Source organism: Sprattus sprattus (assembly GCF_963457725.1).
Source record: "Sprattus sprattus genome assembly, chromosome: 13".
Lineage (NCBI taxonomy): Eukaryota > Metazoa > Chordata > Actinopteri > Clupeiformes > Clupeidae > Sprattus > Sprattus sprattus.
Genome location: NC_137911.1, coordinates 26,420,111 through 26,438,493, shown reverse-complemented (window position 1 = coordinate 26,438,493; position 18,383 = coordinate 26,420,111). Strand labels below are relative to the sequence as shown.

Below are 18,383 nucleotides of genomic sequence, written 5' to 3'. Positions count from 1 at the left end.
AGCTTTAAAGGTCAACTGCGGGGACTGGTAGAAATAAAAACACCCAGTCCAAGGTAGAGATGAGGACAAGTGTGTGTGTGTGTGTGTGTGTGTATATGAGGGGGCGTCCTCTGAGACATGCTGGGAAATAAAAGTGGCCCACACCCCCCCCCCCGGAATGATCTGTTGAAATGCTGCCAAGCCTAGCCTGGCTGTGTCTGCTTATTGTTCCCATATCAGATTTCATTGGGATTATCATATATTATTGGGTCACAAATGTCCCCATATCGTAACAAAAGTCATAAATGTCCCGATATTGTAGCTGGGGTCACAAATGTCCCCGTGTTCTAACAGGGGTCACAAATGTCCCCATATTCTAGCTAGGTTCACAAATGTCCCTGTGTTCTAAACAGGGTCAGAAATGTCCCCATATTCTAGCTGGGGTAACAAATGTCCCCATATTGTAGCAGAGGTTACAAATGTCCCCATATTCTATCTGGGTATCACGAATGTCCCTGTGTTCTAACAGGGGTCACAAAAGTTCCCACGTTCCAGCTGGATGTGCTCTGGTGGTATCATCATCACACACACATCACACACACCCCAAGATGCCAGAGGGGGCGCGCGGGCATCGTGGGTGTTTCTTGCCCCGACTCCAGGAGCAGTAAACAGACAGAAGTATCCCCTCGGAGGAAATAAGCGTTAAATCTGGTTAAAGCCACTCCAGAGCCCCCATATTAAAAACATCCCTCTTTCTAATCCTGGCTATATTAACACGCCGCCCTTCCAAATCCCAGCGCACGCCAAAAAAAATAAAAAAATCACAGCAGAAAATGACTTCCTTTAATCTGGATTAATCCTGCCTGCTCTCACAAGTCTTGCCAAGGCATAGTATAGTAGTATAGTAGAGTCTTGGGTTGGACTCGTGTTTTGACTCGAAGTGTGAAATGTAGCTAGTTTGCCAAATACGACTAACCCAAGTTTTAGAGGGGACACGGAGAAAGGGAACGCTGAATTCTCTCTGGGGAGGAGGGGGTTCGTAGCACTTGAAACACAGACAGCCTACTTGAAGTAAAACTTTCGTCTTTCATCTGTTAGGAAGAGAAAGAAGCGCCCAAAAAAAGTAGTCTGGAAGCCTGACCTAGTTCAGCGAATGTGGTTGTTTTTCTCGCAATTGCCTGGGTGGGAATGCAAAAAAAAAAATGATTCGAATTGCAAAAACACATCTGCAACGTTCTCTCATTTGTAGGCTGCGCAAGCACACCAGCACATTTACCATAAACACACACACAAATCAAAGCAGCAAAATATGCTTTAATGTTAAGCAGTTTGACTGAACACATACCCCGTCAGTGCTCAGACTGTGACATAAACACAGGCACCTCTGTGGGATAACTGTGATGTTGTTACGGGGGTGTGTGGCATCTCTTTGGTGGGGGTATAAATATTACCCCTTCTAGTCCGTTGGCCCGCTCCTGCAGGGCCTCTCGTTGGGCACGGCGTGCCTCCTCCAGCTCCCTCAGGAGGAAGGCCTCCTTCGCTCTCAGCTCCTGGATCACCTCAGAGGCCTGCAGCGGTCCTGGGGGCCCTACCGCCTCGTGGGGGCTGCGTTTGGGGGGCTCGTGGTGTGGGTGGTGTGCTGGGCGCCCCTGGAAGTGAAGGCAAGGGATGAAGCCGTTGTCTATGGAGGTGGGGGGGATGGCGGCGGAGAGGCCGTGCAACCTTGAGGCGACTCGTCTCTCCTCTTCCAGGAGTCGGGCGTGGCCTAGACCTGGGTTGGTGCTGTTTTGTTTACCCTGCTGGAGGTATAAATGTAGGGTCAGACAGATTGTGTGTGTGTGTGTGTGTGTGTGTGTGTGTGTGTGTGTGTGTGTGTGTGTGTGTGTGTGTGTTTGAGTCCAGGGGTTTGAGTCCAGGGACCTACACCTGGGTTGGTGCTGTTGTGTTTACCCTGCTGGAGGTGTAAATGTAGGGTCAGACAGGTTGTGTGTGTGTGTGTGTGTGTGTGTGTGTGTTTGTGTGTAGAAGTGGTGACAGAAAACAGACAGTGGAGCCAAATGCAGTTTTTCTCAGTAGCATGAAAGTTTTCAACAAAACAGAAACAGAGTGTTGTTTGTGGGTCAAATATAACTACACTACTAAAAACTGTGGCATTCACTTCTCTGTGTGTGTGTGTGTGTGTGTGTCTGGGTTTATGTGTAATCACACCAATAACGATCTTCAGAGGACAACGAAGATCTGTGGTGGTAGAAACGCCTTGCGGGAGAAGAGTTCTGTAATAACAACTCAGCCAAGTATTGATCATTCCTCTCTGGAAGGCTTGGCCCAGTGTCTAGCTCATCTGTTTGCACTTCTCTTTTTGAGTGACCTACGGAGAAAGGTCCTCGCTCGATCCTTTAAGAGTACTGTCTGGCCATCAGCTGTTCTCACAACGGATCTCTTACTCAAAAAAAGGAAAGGGACCCCACTTTCAAGTGATTCAGGTGCCTTCCTGCCAATTGAGCTCTAGAAGGTCATGAAGTTTTCTGAAGCTATAGTTCCTATAGCGAGCGTGCTTGTCTGTCTGCTTGCTTGTCTGTCTGTGTGTTTGTGTGTGTGTGTGTGTGTTACTGTAACTTGCTACGGCGAGCGTGCTTAACATTCAGAGTTGGAAGTGCCTTGCAGTCATGTCTGTTTATGTGCGATGTTGGTCCTCTCAGCGGAACCAAAGGTGGAGATAATGATGTTTAACTGTGTGTGTGTGTGTGTGTGTGTGTGTGTGTGTGTGTGTGTGTGTGTGTGTGTGACTGTATCTGTTACTGGCTACGGCTTTAAGATAATGATGTTTAACTGCATTTACTTCCCCTCTGGCCTGTGCGTGTGTAGGAACTACGTCAAATGGAACCTTTACCGACCTTCAAACCCACACACTCTCATCACACAGATAGAGAGAGCGAGACATCTGACGAGTACAAAAGGCTGCTTCTTTGGCAAACTTCTTCTTTGTCAAACCAAGGGCATTGCTTAAGCAACTACTCCATCTATTACAGCAGTTTTAACACAGATCGTGTTTTTGTTGTGTTACCTCGATGGCAGCAGTTGCTTTTGGTTGACCATGCATCAAAGCATTTCAGGACAGGACATAGGTAGGATAAACTTGAAGATCAAGTGGCTTTCTAGCAACTACTCCATCTATTACAGCAGTTTTAACACAGATCGTGTATTCGTTGTGTTACCTCGATGGCCTAATTAGCAAATTACAGAACAACATCAAGTTGCTTTTGGTTGACCATGCATCACAGCATTTCAGGACATAGGTAGGATAAACTTGAAGATCAAGTGGCTTTCTATTGGGAACTTTGTGTCCAAGGTCAGGGTTAATTCAACAACCACATCCATTTTCAGAGACATGCAGAACCTGGGATAACTTGAGAGTGGGGTAAGGCCAAAGGGATGCAGGGGCGCTACCTGTGGCTCTAAAGTAAATCGATAGTAAAATAAAGTCTGATAAAAAGGTAATGCAGGGGTGGACAGATAGCCTGCCCAGGCACCCGGGACACGCCATTTTTGATTCAGTCTCAGACAGTCAGATGTTCTTTTTCTAGTTCATTCTTTTGCTCTCACAACATGCCGTCAGCGACTTCAATATCCAATCAAATGGAGTAATGGAGAGGAGGGATGAAGGTCACATGCAAGTTGTACTTTGTGGTGACGTGCACCGCAGTAAACACAGATAGACAGTGCTCTGAATATTATCCAGATGGTTTTACAGATTAAAACTGTGCACATAGCTAGCAAGGAAAACCAATGGGGCCAATACATAAAGGTGCAAATTACATGATCGTCAGCTAATATTAACTACAGAATCTGAAGATAATGCATCCTTTATATTTCATCAGTCTACAAGAAGACAGGCTAGGCCTTCCTCACCTCGCTAGTCGGGGAACACGACTACTTCTAAGTCTGGCCCCTCTCCCATCACTGCATCAGCTAGCCTACCAGTTTAAAAACATAAAAATGTTTGGGTACATTGTCTCCCTACTGCCCGATTGCATACATCTTACCTCTATGATTGAATAGTGAGAAATAATATCAAGGTTAAATCTACTGCATTGAAAGCTGCTATCTTTACCTAACCTATTGTTCACTTGACTCGGCGACGTTATTAGATTTATCTTCATTGCGTAAAAAACAGCTTTCTAAGTCCATTCAAGTTGGGGGATTTAGTCCATGTTGTAGAATTACCAAACGTGGATAATAAGCAGGGGTTATTTCTTTAGACTGGTTTATTAAGTAAATCGTCAAATCATATAAGAGCACCAACTTGCAGCTTGTTCATCAACTTGTCAACTCATCAACTGACCAACTGACGTAGGTCACACATACTACGTTATCAGTATTCATATCAATGCGCGCTGCGAGCCGCACATCAACTAGTGCCATTAGATCGCTAAACTGCATACAGCTTTTAATAACGATTTTGCTTGCGCAAAACAACCGAAACCTTTGCCGGATAATGAACTTTTTATGCAGTCTCCAGCAGAACAATGGTCTCAATTTGGGTACAAATGATGGTGGTTCTGTAAAGACTGGGTCACGTAGAGGGGTTGCCACACAGCTACAAAGTCTCATGCCTTGGGTTGTACTGACACACCATATAAATCACAACTGGGAGCTAAGATACAGTCAAATTACTCAGTTACCTTGCAGAGTTTGATAAATCAGATTTGTTTAAGCATTAATACTTCTCACCCAAGAAAAAGACTGAGGTCTCAAAGACGTGGGTGAATACCCTTCAAACAGACGTGGCTTCTTATGGTCGGCCTCAAATCTTCTGAAGTGAGATCTCTAACAGCGCTGAGAAATAACGATGTCCCGACCCTAATGCAACCTAGAACACATGAGCAGTAGCCCCATGGCTGATGAAGCAGCAAGGGCAAGAACACTATTAAGGTCCATGCCATTACTTAGATCTGCCCACTCTGTTCACATTATGCAAGACTTCTTGACAGCAGTTACACAGGTTTCCTTAGAATCTCAGACACAACTATATTCTGCCTGATATTGCTGTAGACTTCAAATTACCAGGGGAAACTTGATTTGCTCGATTGAGCAGAAAAGAGTTGGCACAGCTCTTGACTGTTTTTTTATGCTTTGATAATGAAACAAAGATGTTTCAGAAAATGTGAATGCAACCAAAATGGCCAGATGCTCACTCACTCCCCTGAATACCTCAGGTCAGACTTTCAGAAGCTTACAGACAGATCTGGTGAGTCTTTGCTATTACGCTTTGGCTGTATTGAAATCACCCCTTTTACTCTTTTCCCACGTTTTACATGTTTCCCACGTCAGTGAGGAAGAATCGCTCCGGCTGTACGGGAATGATTTTTGACCATTTCAAAGAGGTTCTGCCATCACAGGTTAGTGCCAAATCTATTATTAAAGCACAGAAACAACTTAAGGCTTTTGCAACACAAAGACTTCCCAAATGTACTGACATTCTGTGTGGATTAATAAAGGAGAATAATCCCTCAAAGGCTGGAACAACAGAACCTATGAGTATTCTTCTCACTCTCAGTCCTAGTGCTGCAGTGTGTGTGGGCGAGCCTTTTCAGGCAGGAACCTTATTGTGACTTACTTGAGAGGGAGCTTGGCTGAGTCAAGCAAGCGTGCCATATTTAAAATGTATTGTGATGGTCCTGAGAGAAAGGATTCCAACTTAGATCCGTACGTTTGGCTGTAATGAGCCAACGAACCCAGTCACACTAAAGGGCACAGCTGTAGGACAACACCAATGCGGTTTTGTAACTATTACTGTTATACAGGTATTGTTACGACTCAATGTATTCGAACTGAGTTGATGAATTGATTGAAGTAAAGATTACTAGAACTATAGTTTGACTGAGCTTCTACTGTCTGATTTGTATGAGAATTTCTTGCATTTGTGTCATATTCGTTGTTCATAATACAATATAATGATTTTACATTTAACTCTCTTTAAATGCTTATCAATGTATTATCTTCATATGTAGATGATCCTGATCTAGGCAAGCAAAACGGAGTATTCACTTGCTCAGTGAGGATTTGTCCACCCCTGGTAACTTCATTAGGTTGGCAGGCTGATCTGCCTTCAGAAGAACTTCCTTTGATGATTTTTAAACACTAACTGAGTATGTGGACAAGCTGATGTGTGTGCAACTAACCCAACAAAGAACTAAGACAGTTTGACATGATGCATAAAAAAACATCCAATTATCCTCAATAAGCTGTTTCTCTCTTTTGTCTCTTCCTAATTAGCATCCAGTGTTCTCACCAAAATCAACACCGCTGCCCACATCAAAGCATGGCTCTGTGTGTGTGTGTGTGTGTGTGTGTCTGTGTGTGTCTGTGTGTGTCTGTGTGTGTCTGTGTGTGTCTGTGTGTGTCTGTGTGTGTCTGTGTATGTGTCTGTGTGTGTATGTGTGTATGTGTGTATGTGTGTGTGTGTGTGTGTGTGTGTGTGTGTGTCTGTGTATGTGTATGTGTGTGTGTGTGTGTGTTTAGCTACCTGTCTGCTGAGGCCGTGTCTGGATGCTGACCCGTCTCGTCTGGCTCCTAGGGATGCCTGTGTCTGCAGCCGGAGCGCGTCCAGGTGCTCCCGCATCCGCCCGACCCGGTCCCCACTGGAGCAGCAGCCCGGGGACACGGGCACCTGGGGGCCCCGCGGCGTCTGTGCAGAGTCCTCCTCACAGGGGTCTGCGGACTGGCTGTCAATCACACTCTCCTGCAGGGGGGGGGGGGGGGGGTGGACACACAGCATCAGGCTCTGAGTGGGCTCTGGGGGGGGGGGGGGGGGGGGGTTCAGTTCTCAGTTTTCAATGCTGCATATTGTCTGGAAAACATTGCCTAACTTATTATCATTGCCATTGGATTGTGCTGAGATATACTGCAGTAAATTGAAGCAACTCGTCTAGACTGTCTACCCACTCAAGTGTACACAGGATTGAATACTGCACAGGAAGCCATGCTTGACATTTAAGCTCGTACTGTTTGTGTTGAAACTGTACAAAGATAACTGTACGGTGCTTAGGGATTGGTCAAGAGGGGATAGTTTCCATGGAGACTATGTGGTTAGGGAGACTGCATGGCATAACACCAACCGTGCGCTTAATGACTTTTGTGTGGCAGGAGGGAACAATGCTGACACACACACACACACACACACACACACACACACACACACACACACACACACACACACACACACACACACACACACACACACACACACACACACACACACACACACACACACACACACACACACACACACACACAGTCCTCTGAATGACCATTTGTGATTGACAACACAGAAGAGTGTCCATTTCTGGAGAACGATCTGTTCCTGTGTATCAGTTGATTAAGTCCATTACAACAAAGTTTCAGCTGTTCCTCATTAACACTGATAAACAGTAGACTCATTATTGATAACACCATTGATCATTACAGACCCTATTCAACCATGCCTTTGACAGCAAGGCCACTGCAAGACTCAGTGATTGGGAGGTACAGTACAGTGAGATCAATAGTAAACAAAGTGAGCAAGGTCACTATGTGGTGTAATGGTTTGGCAGAGTAAGATCCCTATTTGGCAGGAAGGTTTAGCAGTAAGTAGGGTCACTATGTGGTGTTTTGGCAGAGTAAGATCCCTATTTGGCAGGAAGGTTTAGCAGTGAGTAGGGTCACTATTTGGCAGAGTCGAGTAGTGATTAGGCTTGCAGCTGGGAGAGGCTCTGGGTTTTTTTCGGGGCTTATTAGACAGACAGAGTGTGTGTATGTGTGTGTGTGAGCGAGAGAGAAGCGTGTGTGTGTTTGTGTGTGTGAGCGAGAGAGAAGCTTGTGTGTGTGTGTGTGTGTGTGTGTGTGTGAGCAAAAATGGCTTACTGGCAGAGTGGTGGACCATTAGGGTCCGTGTCCTTCCATGTGGTAGCTCATTAAGGCGGGTTCATCTTCCTGCTAGCCCAGAGACACATGTCTATTTTCAAGAGAAACTGTGAATATTTTGCTCTATGAAGACATCAAGAAATGTGTGTGTGTGTGTGTGTGTGTGTGTGTGTGTGTATGTGTGTGTGTAAGAGTGTGTGTGTCTCTGTACACACATACAAATGTAATGAGCATCTCTCGCGACTCTATCTGCGATAGACTACCTGTGTAATTGTGGGCCGAGTGGGAAGCATATCGATCCTTCTCTGTCTAGACTCGCCTGAGTTTCTTCAGATGGACACACTTGCATGGGCAGACACTCACACCGAGTTCGGCTGGAATGGAGAACACTCATCACCACCCGCTCGATCCCAGAGACGCATCACGGCTGACTGAAACAGAGCTCCCTTGTTACACCTACCACCGCCCAGGCTTGTCTGATAGACCTCGCCGCCATGAAGTCAGGTGTTCATGTCCAGCAGTACCTGTGCTCCCCGGCAAACAAACCAACGGCCTCAGTGTTATCAGCGCCTGGCCTCGGACCAGCTGATCTACAGAAGGAGCTACACGCTTGCTTTCATGCTCGTCCTTGCTCTTCAGACAGGAGAACGAGAGATACATCAATGCGAGGTTCCAGACAGTATAATGTGAGACCGCCTGGGTTGCATAAATAGAACAGTAGATATGAATAGAACTCTTTGTACATCAGAGCTTGGGGAGATGAATGCCTTTTTATTCTGCTTTATTTGCGCCATTCCCTTTAATTGTGTAATTAGGAAACTAATGGGGTCTTAGTTCAGATGGGAGGTTGGCTAACTTGTACGTCGCTTTGGACAAAAGCGTCTGCTAAATGACTAAATGTAAATGGCTAACACTGGGCATGATGCCTGTCTGTAGGGCTCTGGAGTAAAATGACAATGAGCTCACACCCAGAGCAACCATTTCTCATTCGCTGAAAGCTTACTCAACATCTCAAGCGTCCATTTGAGAATCTCGCATTTGCTTGTGCGGTTGTTAAAGAAAGAAAGAAAAAAAAGGCCCCAGGTGGCTGTTTGATTCAGAAGTGACTGGCATTCCTAGCATCGCAAACGATTCCTAATTATTTAATCCGGGCTCCGAGAGGTGCAAGAATTGGCTCCTGCTGTCAAATAAAAGAGAATGGCTTTTTTTTGCCCCTTCGCAACTTCATCTCAAAGTGGACTCTTGCCAGAGGGAACGTCACACACACACACACACACACACACACACACACACACACACACACACACACACACACACACACACACACACACACACACACACACACACACACACACACACACACACACACACACACACACACACAGTAAACACTACCAGCTGGATTATTGGAGTGTCTGGAATCTTTCACCTTAAAGAGCTGCAATTCCCCACGTGTTACGGAGCTTTCTGGAAATAACTCCCGCCCCCCCACCTCTTTTTCTGCTGACAGAGCGCTGCATCAGACACCAGCATTTTTGAAAAGGCCATCAAACCTGTGAGTGACTGCCAACGCAATCAGCCTCTAAATCATTGAAAACGATTAGCGCCGATGCCAAGTAGCCAAATTATCCATCCGAGAGGCTCTCAGTAATGAGAACGGCTCAACAGTCATGAAAAGAATGAGAAGAGACTCCGACGCACCATCCAACGCCAGAACAAAGGCTCCAGAACCTTCCACCGTAAGTAGGCCTCCAGCAGGTGATTAACCCTCGTTGTCTTCTCCAACTCCTGACGACAGAAATAAACACAATAAAAAGTGAGGGATTAAATCTTTCCACCAAAAGAACCAAACTAAAACAAGTCAATTGCACTAATACACAAACGGTGTGCCACGCTTCATACACACCAGGCAGACTGTGTATGTGTGCGCATGTGTGTGTGTGTGTGTATGTGTGTGTGTGTGTGTGTCTGTGTGTGTGTTTAGACATGCCTGCTCGAGTAAGCAGTGTGTGCGCAGCACTTGTGTCCATCCTCTTTGTAAGCGGTACCTTCTCTCCTATTTGTTTTGCTTTTTTCCGGTCCGTTTGCCGTGCAGGCTCAGCAGTCGTCCTGCCACCCACTGTCCTTCCCCTAACACACACCTCAGTCCCCCCCCCAAACCCCCCTAAAAACACACAATACGGTTCAGAGGCTGACACATCTCCTCGGTGGGGGGGGGGGGGGGCAGAACTGTTGGAGGAGTGGAGGTTGGGTGGGGGGCGGGCTGGGGGGGCACTCAGTGTGATGGCTCACGTCTCTGCCAGCTGAAGGGCAGAGTGGGAGGATGGGGGGGGGGCGCAAACCCCCCTGGAGCACATTGCCTATTAGACACACCCGGCTAGGGAGCCAGGCATTTGTCTCTGTCTGTCTGTTTGCACACCCCATACCTGCAGCGCTCCCTGGACGCTGGGAAACAGCACAGCTCTGCAGAGTGATGCACAAAATCTTTCTTTCCCTTCTTCCTCTCTCCATGTCTCTCTCTCTCTCTCTCTCTCTCCCAGTCTCTGCTTCTCTTTTTTGTTAAATCTCTCTCAAGTTTTCAATCTAGTCTCCTTCTTCCAGGCTTGTGACATACAGAAATAACCACCTGTCTCATTCGGTGGTCGACGCAAGCGATCACATATGATTCTTCTTAGGTATTATTATTGTTATTATTATTATTATACAATTTTTTGATGCCTTCACTCCACCCACAGTTGTCAAGATGTCGACACCATTTTATTTTACATTTTTTTTATATAATTTTTTTTTTCTTTTACTGACGTACTTACAGAGGTGCTTACAGACGTGCTTACACCATTTTAGAATTCACAGGCGCATCCTAATGCCATGTACCTGGCCATGCCATGTACACTGCTTTGCAGTAGACCCGCTCATATTTGTATTAATTGCCATTTTGAATCGCTTATTTTCCCTTTGAAAATGAATGGGGGGGGGCTTGATTGCAAGGAACAAATTGAAGAAGTTCTTCCTAGATCTTGATACGGTGCATTGCACACAATGAATGGAGACCATCAATTCATTTAAAAAACGGACTGATTAATATTTCAATAGCAGAGTGCGTGCTGTCTCCCTATGCAGGCCAGAATATCAGTGGGCCATTTACTGTAAGAGAATCGCTGCCCTGTGCCTCGTTAGATGATATTCATAGCTCATACAACAGGTGGAAGGTAGAATCAGTCCTTTCATTTGTCAGGCGGAGTGTTAGCGTCCAGGTAATTGCCTGGGTTACAATACGCATCGGCCGACCGCTGCCGCTGCACGGCGCGATCACATTCGCATTTCTAACAGCATTTCAGGTTGTTCATGCAGCTAATCATGCGCCTCCGTGCCTCCAATCTGAATAACACAGAGCCGCATTACTTTCTGTCTGTGCCAGTTCAGAGCCTTAAAACACTCAAAGCGCACAAAAAGCCTGTTTGGAGTGCAGAGGAGACCGGGGAAGAGCACACATGAAAGGTGGAGAGATAGGGGGAGAATGAGTGACACAGAGGGAGGGAGAGAGGGAGAGGGAGCTAGAGAGGGAAAGAGAGAGAGGGAGAGGGAGAATGAGTGAAAGAGAGAGAGAGGGAGAGAATGAGTAAGAAAGTCACAGAGAGAGAGGGAGAGAGAGAAAGAGACAAAGAGAGTGAGAATGAGTGAAAGAGAGGGAGAATGAGTGAAAGAGAGAGAGAGGGAAATGAGTGAAAGAGAGAGAAAGAGGCAAAATAAGTGATAGAGGGAGAAAGATAATAGAATGAGTGAAAGAGAGAGAGAGAGAGAATGAGTGAGAGAGAGAAAGATAATAGAATGAGTGAAAGAGGGAGAGAGAGGGAGAATGAGTGAAAGAGAGAGAGAAGAAGAGAATGAGGGAGAGGAAGCACCAGGCCTCTGACTTTCAAAGCTCGAGCCGCCTGCTCTTCAAAGCATCTGAATACACTGCCTGTCATTCAATGCCAGTTACACTGAAAGACAGAAAGACAAGAGAAGAGGGAGAGAGAGAGTGTGTGTGTGTGTGTGGGGGGGCCTTCCCTACTTCCCCACTCCCCTCCTGCCTATGTGCCAAAACAGGAAAAGAAAAAGTACAGGAATGCAGGCACGAGTTGTGTGTGTGTGTGTGTGTGTGTGTGTGTGTGTGTGTGTGTGTGTGTGTGTGTGTGTGTGTGTGTGGAATGGAATGCAGGCACGAGTTTGGTAAAAAGAACAAACCCTGTCAGTTTGACAGGATGTGTTTCCGGCGCTCACCTTGCCGAGCGGACTAGCGTTGCCGACGCCAACCACCTCGGAGCTCTGGGAGACGGGCTGGGAGCCCATTTCAGAGAGAACCTGCGGAGACCAGAGACCCGTTATGAGAGTTATGCATTATTCAGTTCCATAACCCCCGCCAAACAGCTAGAACAGAATTGGTTCCATTTCCTAGTACTTTAAAAAATATATATAAATAAATAATAATAAATAAAAAAAACCTATCCACTCTCTCAAGTGATATTCATTCCAACTGTTTCTGTGTATTTGTCAGTTATGGCATGTAAGCCCCAGGGCACATGTACCAATGGGCATGCCCAAACACTTTTACAAGATTTCTGCAAACCATGTCGGATGTCTGACTCTACACTCTACACCCTTTACTGAGGGGGTGGGGGGATGGAGGGATGGAGGGATGGAGGGGCTACTGAGACAGAGTGGATGTATTTAGTTCGTTTCCCCATCATTTCACCGCTGTAGTTGCACAGCAGTCATGTTTGAGCTGCGTTCAGCTCCTGGAGGCTCTCTGTTAACCACCTCAACACCCCCCCCCCCCCCCCCCCCCCCACCCCTCCACCCCCTTCTTCTTTACCTCCGTTTGGTTCCTTCACTCCAAAGCTCTGCGCTTTTAACCTGTCATATTCATCAGTGGGCAGTGATGGATGACCTGATGGAGAGGGCTGCGGTGAAATCACTCAGACTGAGCGAGAGGCCGGCAGGCAGGGAGGGTCGGGGAGAGTCGTCTATGAAGACAGCCGCAGCACCTCTGGTCCAGAGTGACAGCACCAGGGAGGGATGGAGGGTGTGTGTGTGTGTGTGTGTGTGTGTGTGTGTGTGTGTGTGTGTGTGTGTGTGTGTGTGTGTGTGTGTGGAGAGTCGTCTATGAAGACAGCCGCAGCACCTCTGGTCCAGAGTGACAGCACCAGGGAGGGATGGAGGGTGTGTGTGTGTGTGTGTGTGTGTGTGTGTGTGTGTGTGTGTGGTCCAGAGTGACAGGGCCAGATTAACCTCCACTCCGAGGAGGCCTTATCACTCGATCAGGGGCCCAATCATCACTGTCAGGCAAGGCTGAACTGAGCGGCGATTCACCGCCCCCACCCCACATACATCACACACATACACACGAGCATTCATAAACACACACACATACACACACGCACACACACACACACACACACACACACACCAATCACACACACACACACACACACACACACACACACACACACACACACACACACACACACACACACACACACACACACCAATCACACACACACCAATCACACACACACCAATCACACACACACCAATCACACACACACACACACACACACACACACACAAACACTCACACACTCACACACTCACACACACTCACTTCAGTGTGCAAGGATGTGTACCCTGGATGGATGTGAAATATTTTGATAAGCGGTTCTGTGGATGTGTAGTCTTAAAGTCCTCCTGTGTGTGTGTGTGTGTGTGTGTGCGTGTGTGTGTGTGTGTGTGTGTGTGTATATATATTCACACGTATAAATTCTCCTTTTCCATACTTTAATTAGCCGTAGGTGATCGCTGGCTGACTAACAGTGTATGTGGGAGTTAGGCCACCATGAGAACGGGAATTTACATATCTTGGCTGGCGGCAGAGACAAAAAAAGTGCACGACAATTTCTTTAACTGGATTCACTGGTTGAGGCCAAAGGCGGATTAATCAGTTCGATTCAACATGTGGCTATAGCACAGCCCCCCTCGTCAAGCTTACGAACCCCTATGGGTTTTTTCATCCTACTATTTGCATTCAAACTAATCTTTTTTTTTCCCCCCCAGAATTTAATGTTTACACAATACACTGACAACTGAATTTAAATCCAACTGTGGCCTTTGAAATGGTGGGCTTAATCATGAGCTGTGACAAATGAAAAATGCCGTCGTAAAAAAGGGGGCTTAAGTGTGAAAAGCTTACATGAAAATCCAGCCTAGGTGTTTTGCTTGATGCAAATGTATTTCATCTCATTTCAAAACGGACGGATGGGACATTCACTTTCCCCCTGTCACTTTAAATCGTTATAGAGAGTGGACATTTGTGCAAGTGTTTGTGTATAAGGTGTGTGTGTGTGTGCGTGTGTGTGTGTGTGTGTGTGTGTGTGTGTGTGTGTGTGTGTGTATGTATATGTGTGTGTGTGTGTGTGTGTGTATGTGTTCTGTTCACCAATCTTTAACTACATGGCAGTCTGTGGGAGCTGGAGGGGAGATTCCCCCCTTCATGTGGCCCCTGTGTGAGCTTCTCGGGGGGATCTGGACTCTCATTCTCCTCCATCTCTCACGAGAGACCCAGGCTCCTCTATCTCCATAAAACATCTTAGCTAAAAGGTCCTCTCTCCCAAGGTGAGCAAAAATAACTTAGCTGCACTTTAAGCTGCCCTGCATGAGCGCTCCTGCTAATTAACTGAGCCTAAATGCAAATGCAGGTACTGCATGTCTATAAACTGTATCGAATTAAGAGCGGGGCTGGGAACCTGCCTTGTGGATAAGTTTGGCTCTCTCCTCCTGGGCGGCCAGAAGGGCTCTCCAGCGGTACCGGAGCTTGCCGTACTCCCACTGCAGACGACGCAGGTCTCCGTCTTCAGCAGCACCCATGTCAACAGACTCTTTGCCCTCACACAAATCCATCAGGGGAGCGCCAGGGATACACAACTGAAAGCAGACAGACAGACACACACACACACACACACACACACACACACACACACACACACACACACACACAGAGAAACAAACACACACACACACACACACACACACACAGAGGTGAACAAGCAATGTAAACTTAATTGGTCCCCATCTAATCCTGTGTACATACGTTTTTGCTATATTTAGACTTTAATTATGTATCGTTGCATTATTTAATAACTTAAAGGATAAATTGGCCCAGATTGATTTTTGCTGATGTATCATAACATGAACATACGCTTTATTAATGGCCTATGCCTTGAGGGACAACGTACAGTTTTTACCCCCTGGTCTGTCCAATGTGGAAAGTGAGCCACAACATGTTCAGCAAAGCAATGCTGCCACCAACTGGATAAGCATAAAATGACAACCATTTGTGAGCGCTTTTTGGAATCTACAGAACAAACGCCTCAGCTAATGAAGTGAAGAAGAAGTGAGCCTCAGATTATTTTATTGTTTTACTGATCTGAGCATGTTTGCCATGACCCATCATTTCCTAATTCATTTCATGTCCTAGTACAATGGAAACATACGTAAATGGTTTTGGTTTTGGTTCTGGTGTTCCTATTGCCGTTGATCACAACATTGACCTTTAAAGGTTTTCAAGCATAGAGAAGAAATAACATCATTTTTAAATCTAGTTTTCTTGTTCATGTATTCTCACACAATGAAAAGCACCATGTACCAGAGCTTTTCCAATCACTAAGGCTGCCTCTCTCCGCTTTCCTCTCTGATCTGGTTTCAGTAGTATGGGACAAACAACAGAAAAGAGGATTTGTTTACCCAGTGGGCTGTTTCTGGACGGGGAAAAAAGCCAGTTTTAGGTTCTATTCCACATTGTACTAGAATGTTCCATGAATACGGTGCACAGTGCCAGCAACTGCAATGCGGGCAACCAGGAAGACACGGCCAGCCTCTCACCTGTGCAGGAGGCAGTGCCAGAGGCTGCATCTGCAGCACTCTCTCTCCCAGTAGGAACTCCAGGAGGCTCCCGGATGACAGCATCCAGCCGAGGGCCAAAAGCAAATCTCGGCTCCCTACCCCGTCTCCACAGCAACCGCCAGCCTGCGGTGCCACCACCCAACGTGCGCGGTATCCACAGTGCCACAGCGCGCTCCTCACAAACCTGGCCTGGGCATCTGCAAAACACAGCATCATCGCATAAATAGTTATACCAGCCAGGTGCACCTGAGAGAGACAGACCTGAGGAAAAACATTGAAGTTGCACTGCTTTGAAATTAGTACGAGTGGCCACTTTAACTTTGGCTCATATTCCGACTGAAAATGTGTGTGTCCATTCCGTAATATTTAGTGAACACCTCCCGACCTGGATCTGAGTTCTGGCATTTGCATTCCACACGTACTGCTTTCACGAGTAGGCTACGGAGCAAATCCCACATATTCTGCATCTGAAAGCAAGACATTGTGTTATGAAACTCACTTACATTGGCATAGCTTCTATGCTATACAAATACTTGCTTTAAGATGGCTTGCCGTAGACATTCATTTGTGGGATTTTAAACGGTGCTGACTGACAGACCCACAGGCTAGCTGGTTGGCGTCGCTATATAAAGTTTTGTAAGTAGCATACAGCTTCATTACTGTACATTAACTCTTAACCTTACCACATCGTGTTTGTTGAATTTTGCCCGCCGGAAAGTTTCAGCACATGGCACCGAGTCCACCTCAAGAGCGGATATAAACTTTATAAAAGCCTCTATGACCTCTTTGGCTTTCACACTCTTTTCTCGATGCATGTTGACAGAATAAATGTTTTATGTTCCCGGTTGTTGTCATGGTGCTTGTAAAATCAACGTTTCCTACAGGGAAGCAACGCTTTGATTGGATGGACACAGGGGAGGGATTTAATGACCTGTCTGCCTGCCAATGGAAATATCTGAATGTCCAAGGAAGCTGGTAGGTGGGACTTTCGTCACTTCCTTCCCGCGCTAATTTGAGTCCATTGATTCTGTTGCAGATGAAAATAATGATCTTTGGAGTGATGACAAAATATGGAAAATCGCGAAGGCGCTGTGTTAGGCCCTCTGAATTTGAAGGTGTGGGTCAGAAACGTATCTGTTCCTAAGTGAATTCAGAATGATAATCATGCACATATAGGCCTACCCATGCACGGCGGCAGGATTTTTTCTCTCCCGGTGCTAAGGGGGGGCTTGACCGATACGTGGGGTAGCTAAGAAAATAATTTATTTTCATGACGTCACTTACTTTATAAAGAGGTTCTTGTTTTTTTTCTCAATAAAAGCAGCTATGATACACAGCACGAGAATGTAATACAAGCGGCAATGGCGGAAATGTTTCACGTGCGTGCAAAGGTGACATTCATACAGCGACCATGCGCCTGCCCATAACCAGACAATACATCCAAAATGCAACAAGTATTTATTCCATATGCATAATAAATGAAAACAAACAACTATGCATTGACAATATTGTCTCGGATCACAACATCATAACTTACATTACATTAATAGTAAAACTCATAACAGGCTACAAAGTGCAGCCGCAACGAGAAGTGCGAACAGCTTGTTTGAATGATTAAAAAAAAAAAAAAAAACCTCACCAGAGTTGTTTTACAGTAGGACGATGCGTCTATTGCTGTGGTTAAGTGCAAATTAGTCCATGATCTTTTGGATCTTTTGGACATCCAGAATGGCACGGCTGCCGGGCAAAATCTTATTACGCTCTGAAGACTCTAGTTAAACAAAGACATATCGACAATCGACTGGAATTTCAGCGACAAACTTTTTTTTGGTTAGCAGGACTCGTTCTTTTTTATGAGCTAAAGATTGTGTAGATGCCAGACAGTGGAACGGGTTGAAACGAAAACAGTGTTCACCTTACGGCCTACTCCCCCCTCTTGTCCCAGTTGTCCCCTCTCTCTCACACACACACACAGCACAGGGTAAACGGGGAACAGGCGCAGTACAAACACGCAAGCGTGGATTGTATTGGAACAGAATGCATACGTATGAACCTTTACAGTTTTTCTCAGTCGCTTTGGTACATTTCTCAAATCATCCTCGACATTTGCAAAACAGTGCTTAAATGCTAGAGGGGCTTAACTGGGGCTACACATTTTTTTTGCCGGGGCTATAGCACCCCTTAGCCCCGGTGTAGCGCCGTCGCTGGGCCTACCTCTCCCAACCTGGAAGTCATTAAAGCCACAGGTATCAGCTTGCCATCACTATGTTTGTTTTGCGCTGCCTTTATTTTCTTACTGTTAGGAATCACATTATCATTTCATAGACCTTATCTAGTAATGAAGAGTGATCACAACTTGTTTGTCAAGATATGGAGTTCAGTTAAAGTCCTTTTATTTTCAGGTTGATTCTGACATGACTGACGTTACAATTATGAGAGTTTTGTGACTTGTAGTATTGCACAGCTGCCATGGTATTTATAATTACAGTCAGTTTCAAGACATTGAACTATACCTTGCCTTTGGTTACCATGGAAAACATATAATTTCGTCTTTAGCATTCCCC

The 18,383-nt window shown here is 46.0% G+C and overlaps 1 protein-coding gene across 1 annotated transcript; it reads right to left on the bottom strand.

Annotated features, from left to right (window-relative positions):
* Positions 1 to 1,385: 1,385 nt before the first annotated feature.
* Positions 1,386 to 16,634, bottom strand: tedc1 (tubulin epsilon and delta complex 1; the record flags this gene model as incomplete). The annotated part of the gene is made up of 9 exons (XM_080850258.1): positions 1,386 to 1,775; positions 6,506 to 6,721; positions 8,428 to 8,514; positions 9,583 to 9,669; positions 12,145 to 12,225; positions 14,668 to 14,841; positions 15,799 to 16,016; positions 16,205 to 16,286; positions 16,503 to 16,634. 9 exons carry the CDS (start codon positions 16,632 to 16,634, stop codon positions 1,386 to 1,388), a joined length of 1,467 nt encoding a protein of 488 aa, XP_080706384.1.
* Positions 16,635 to 18,383: the final 1,749 nt, after the last annotated feature.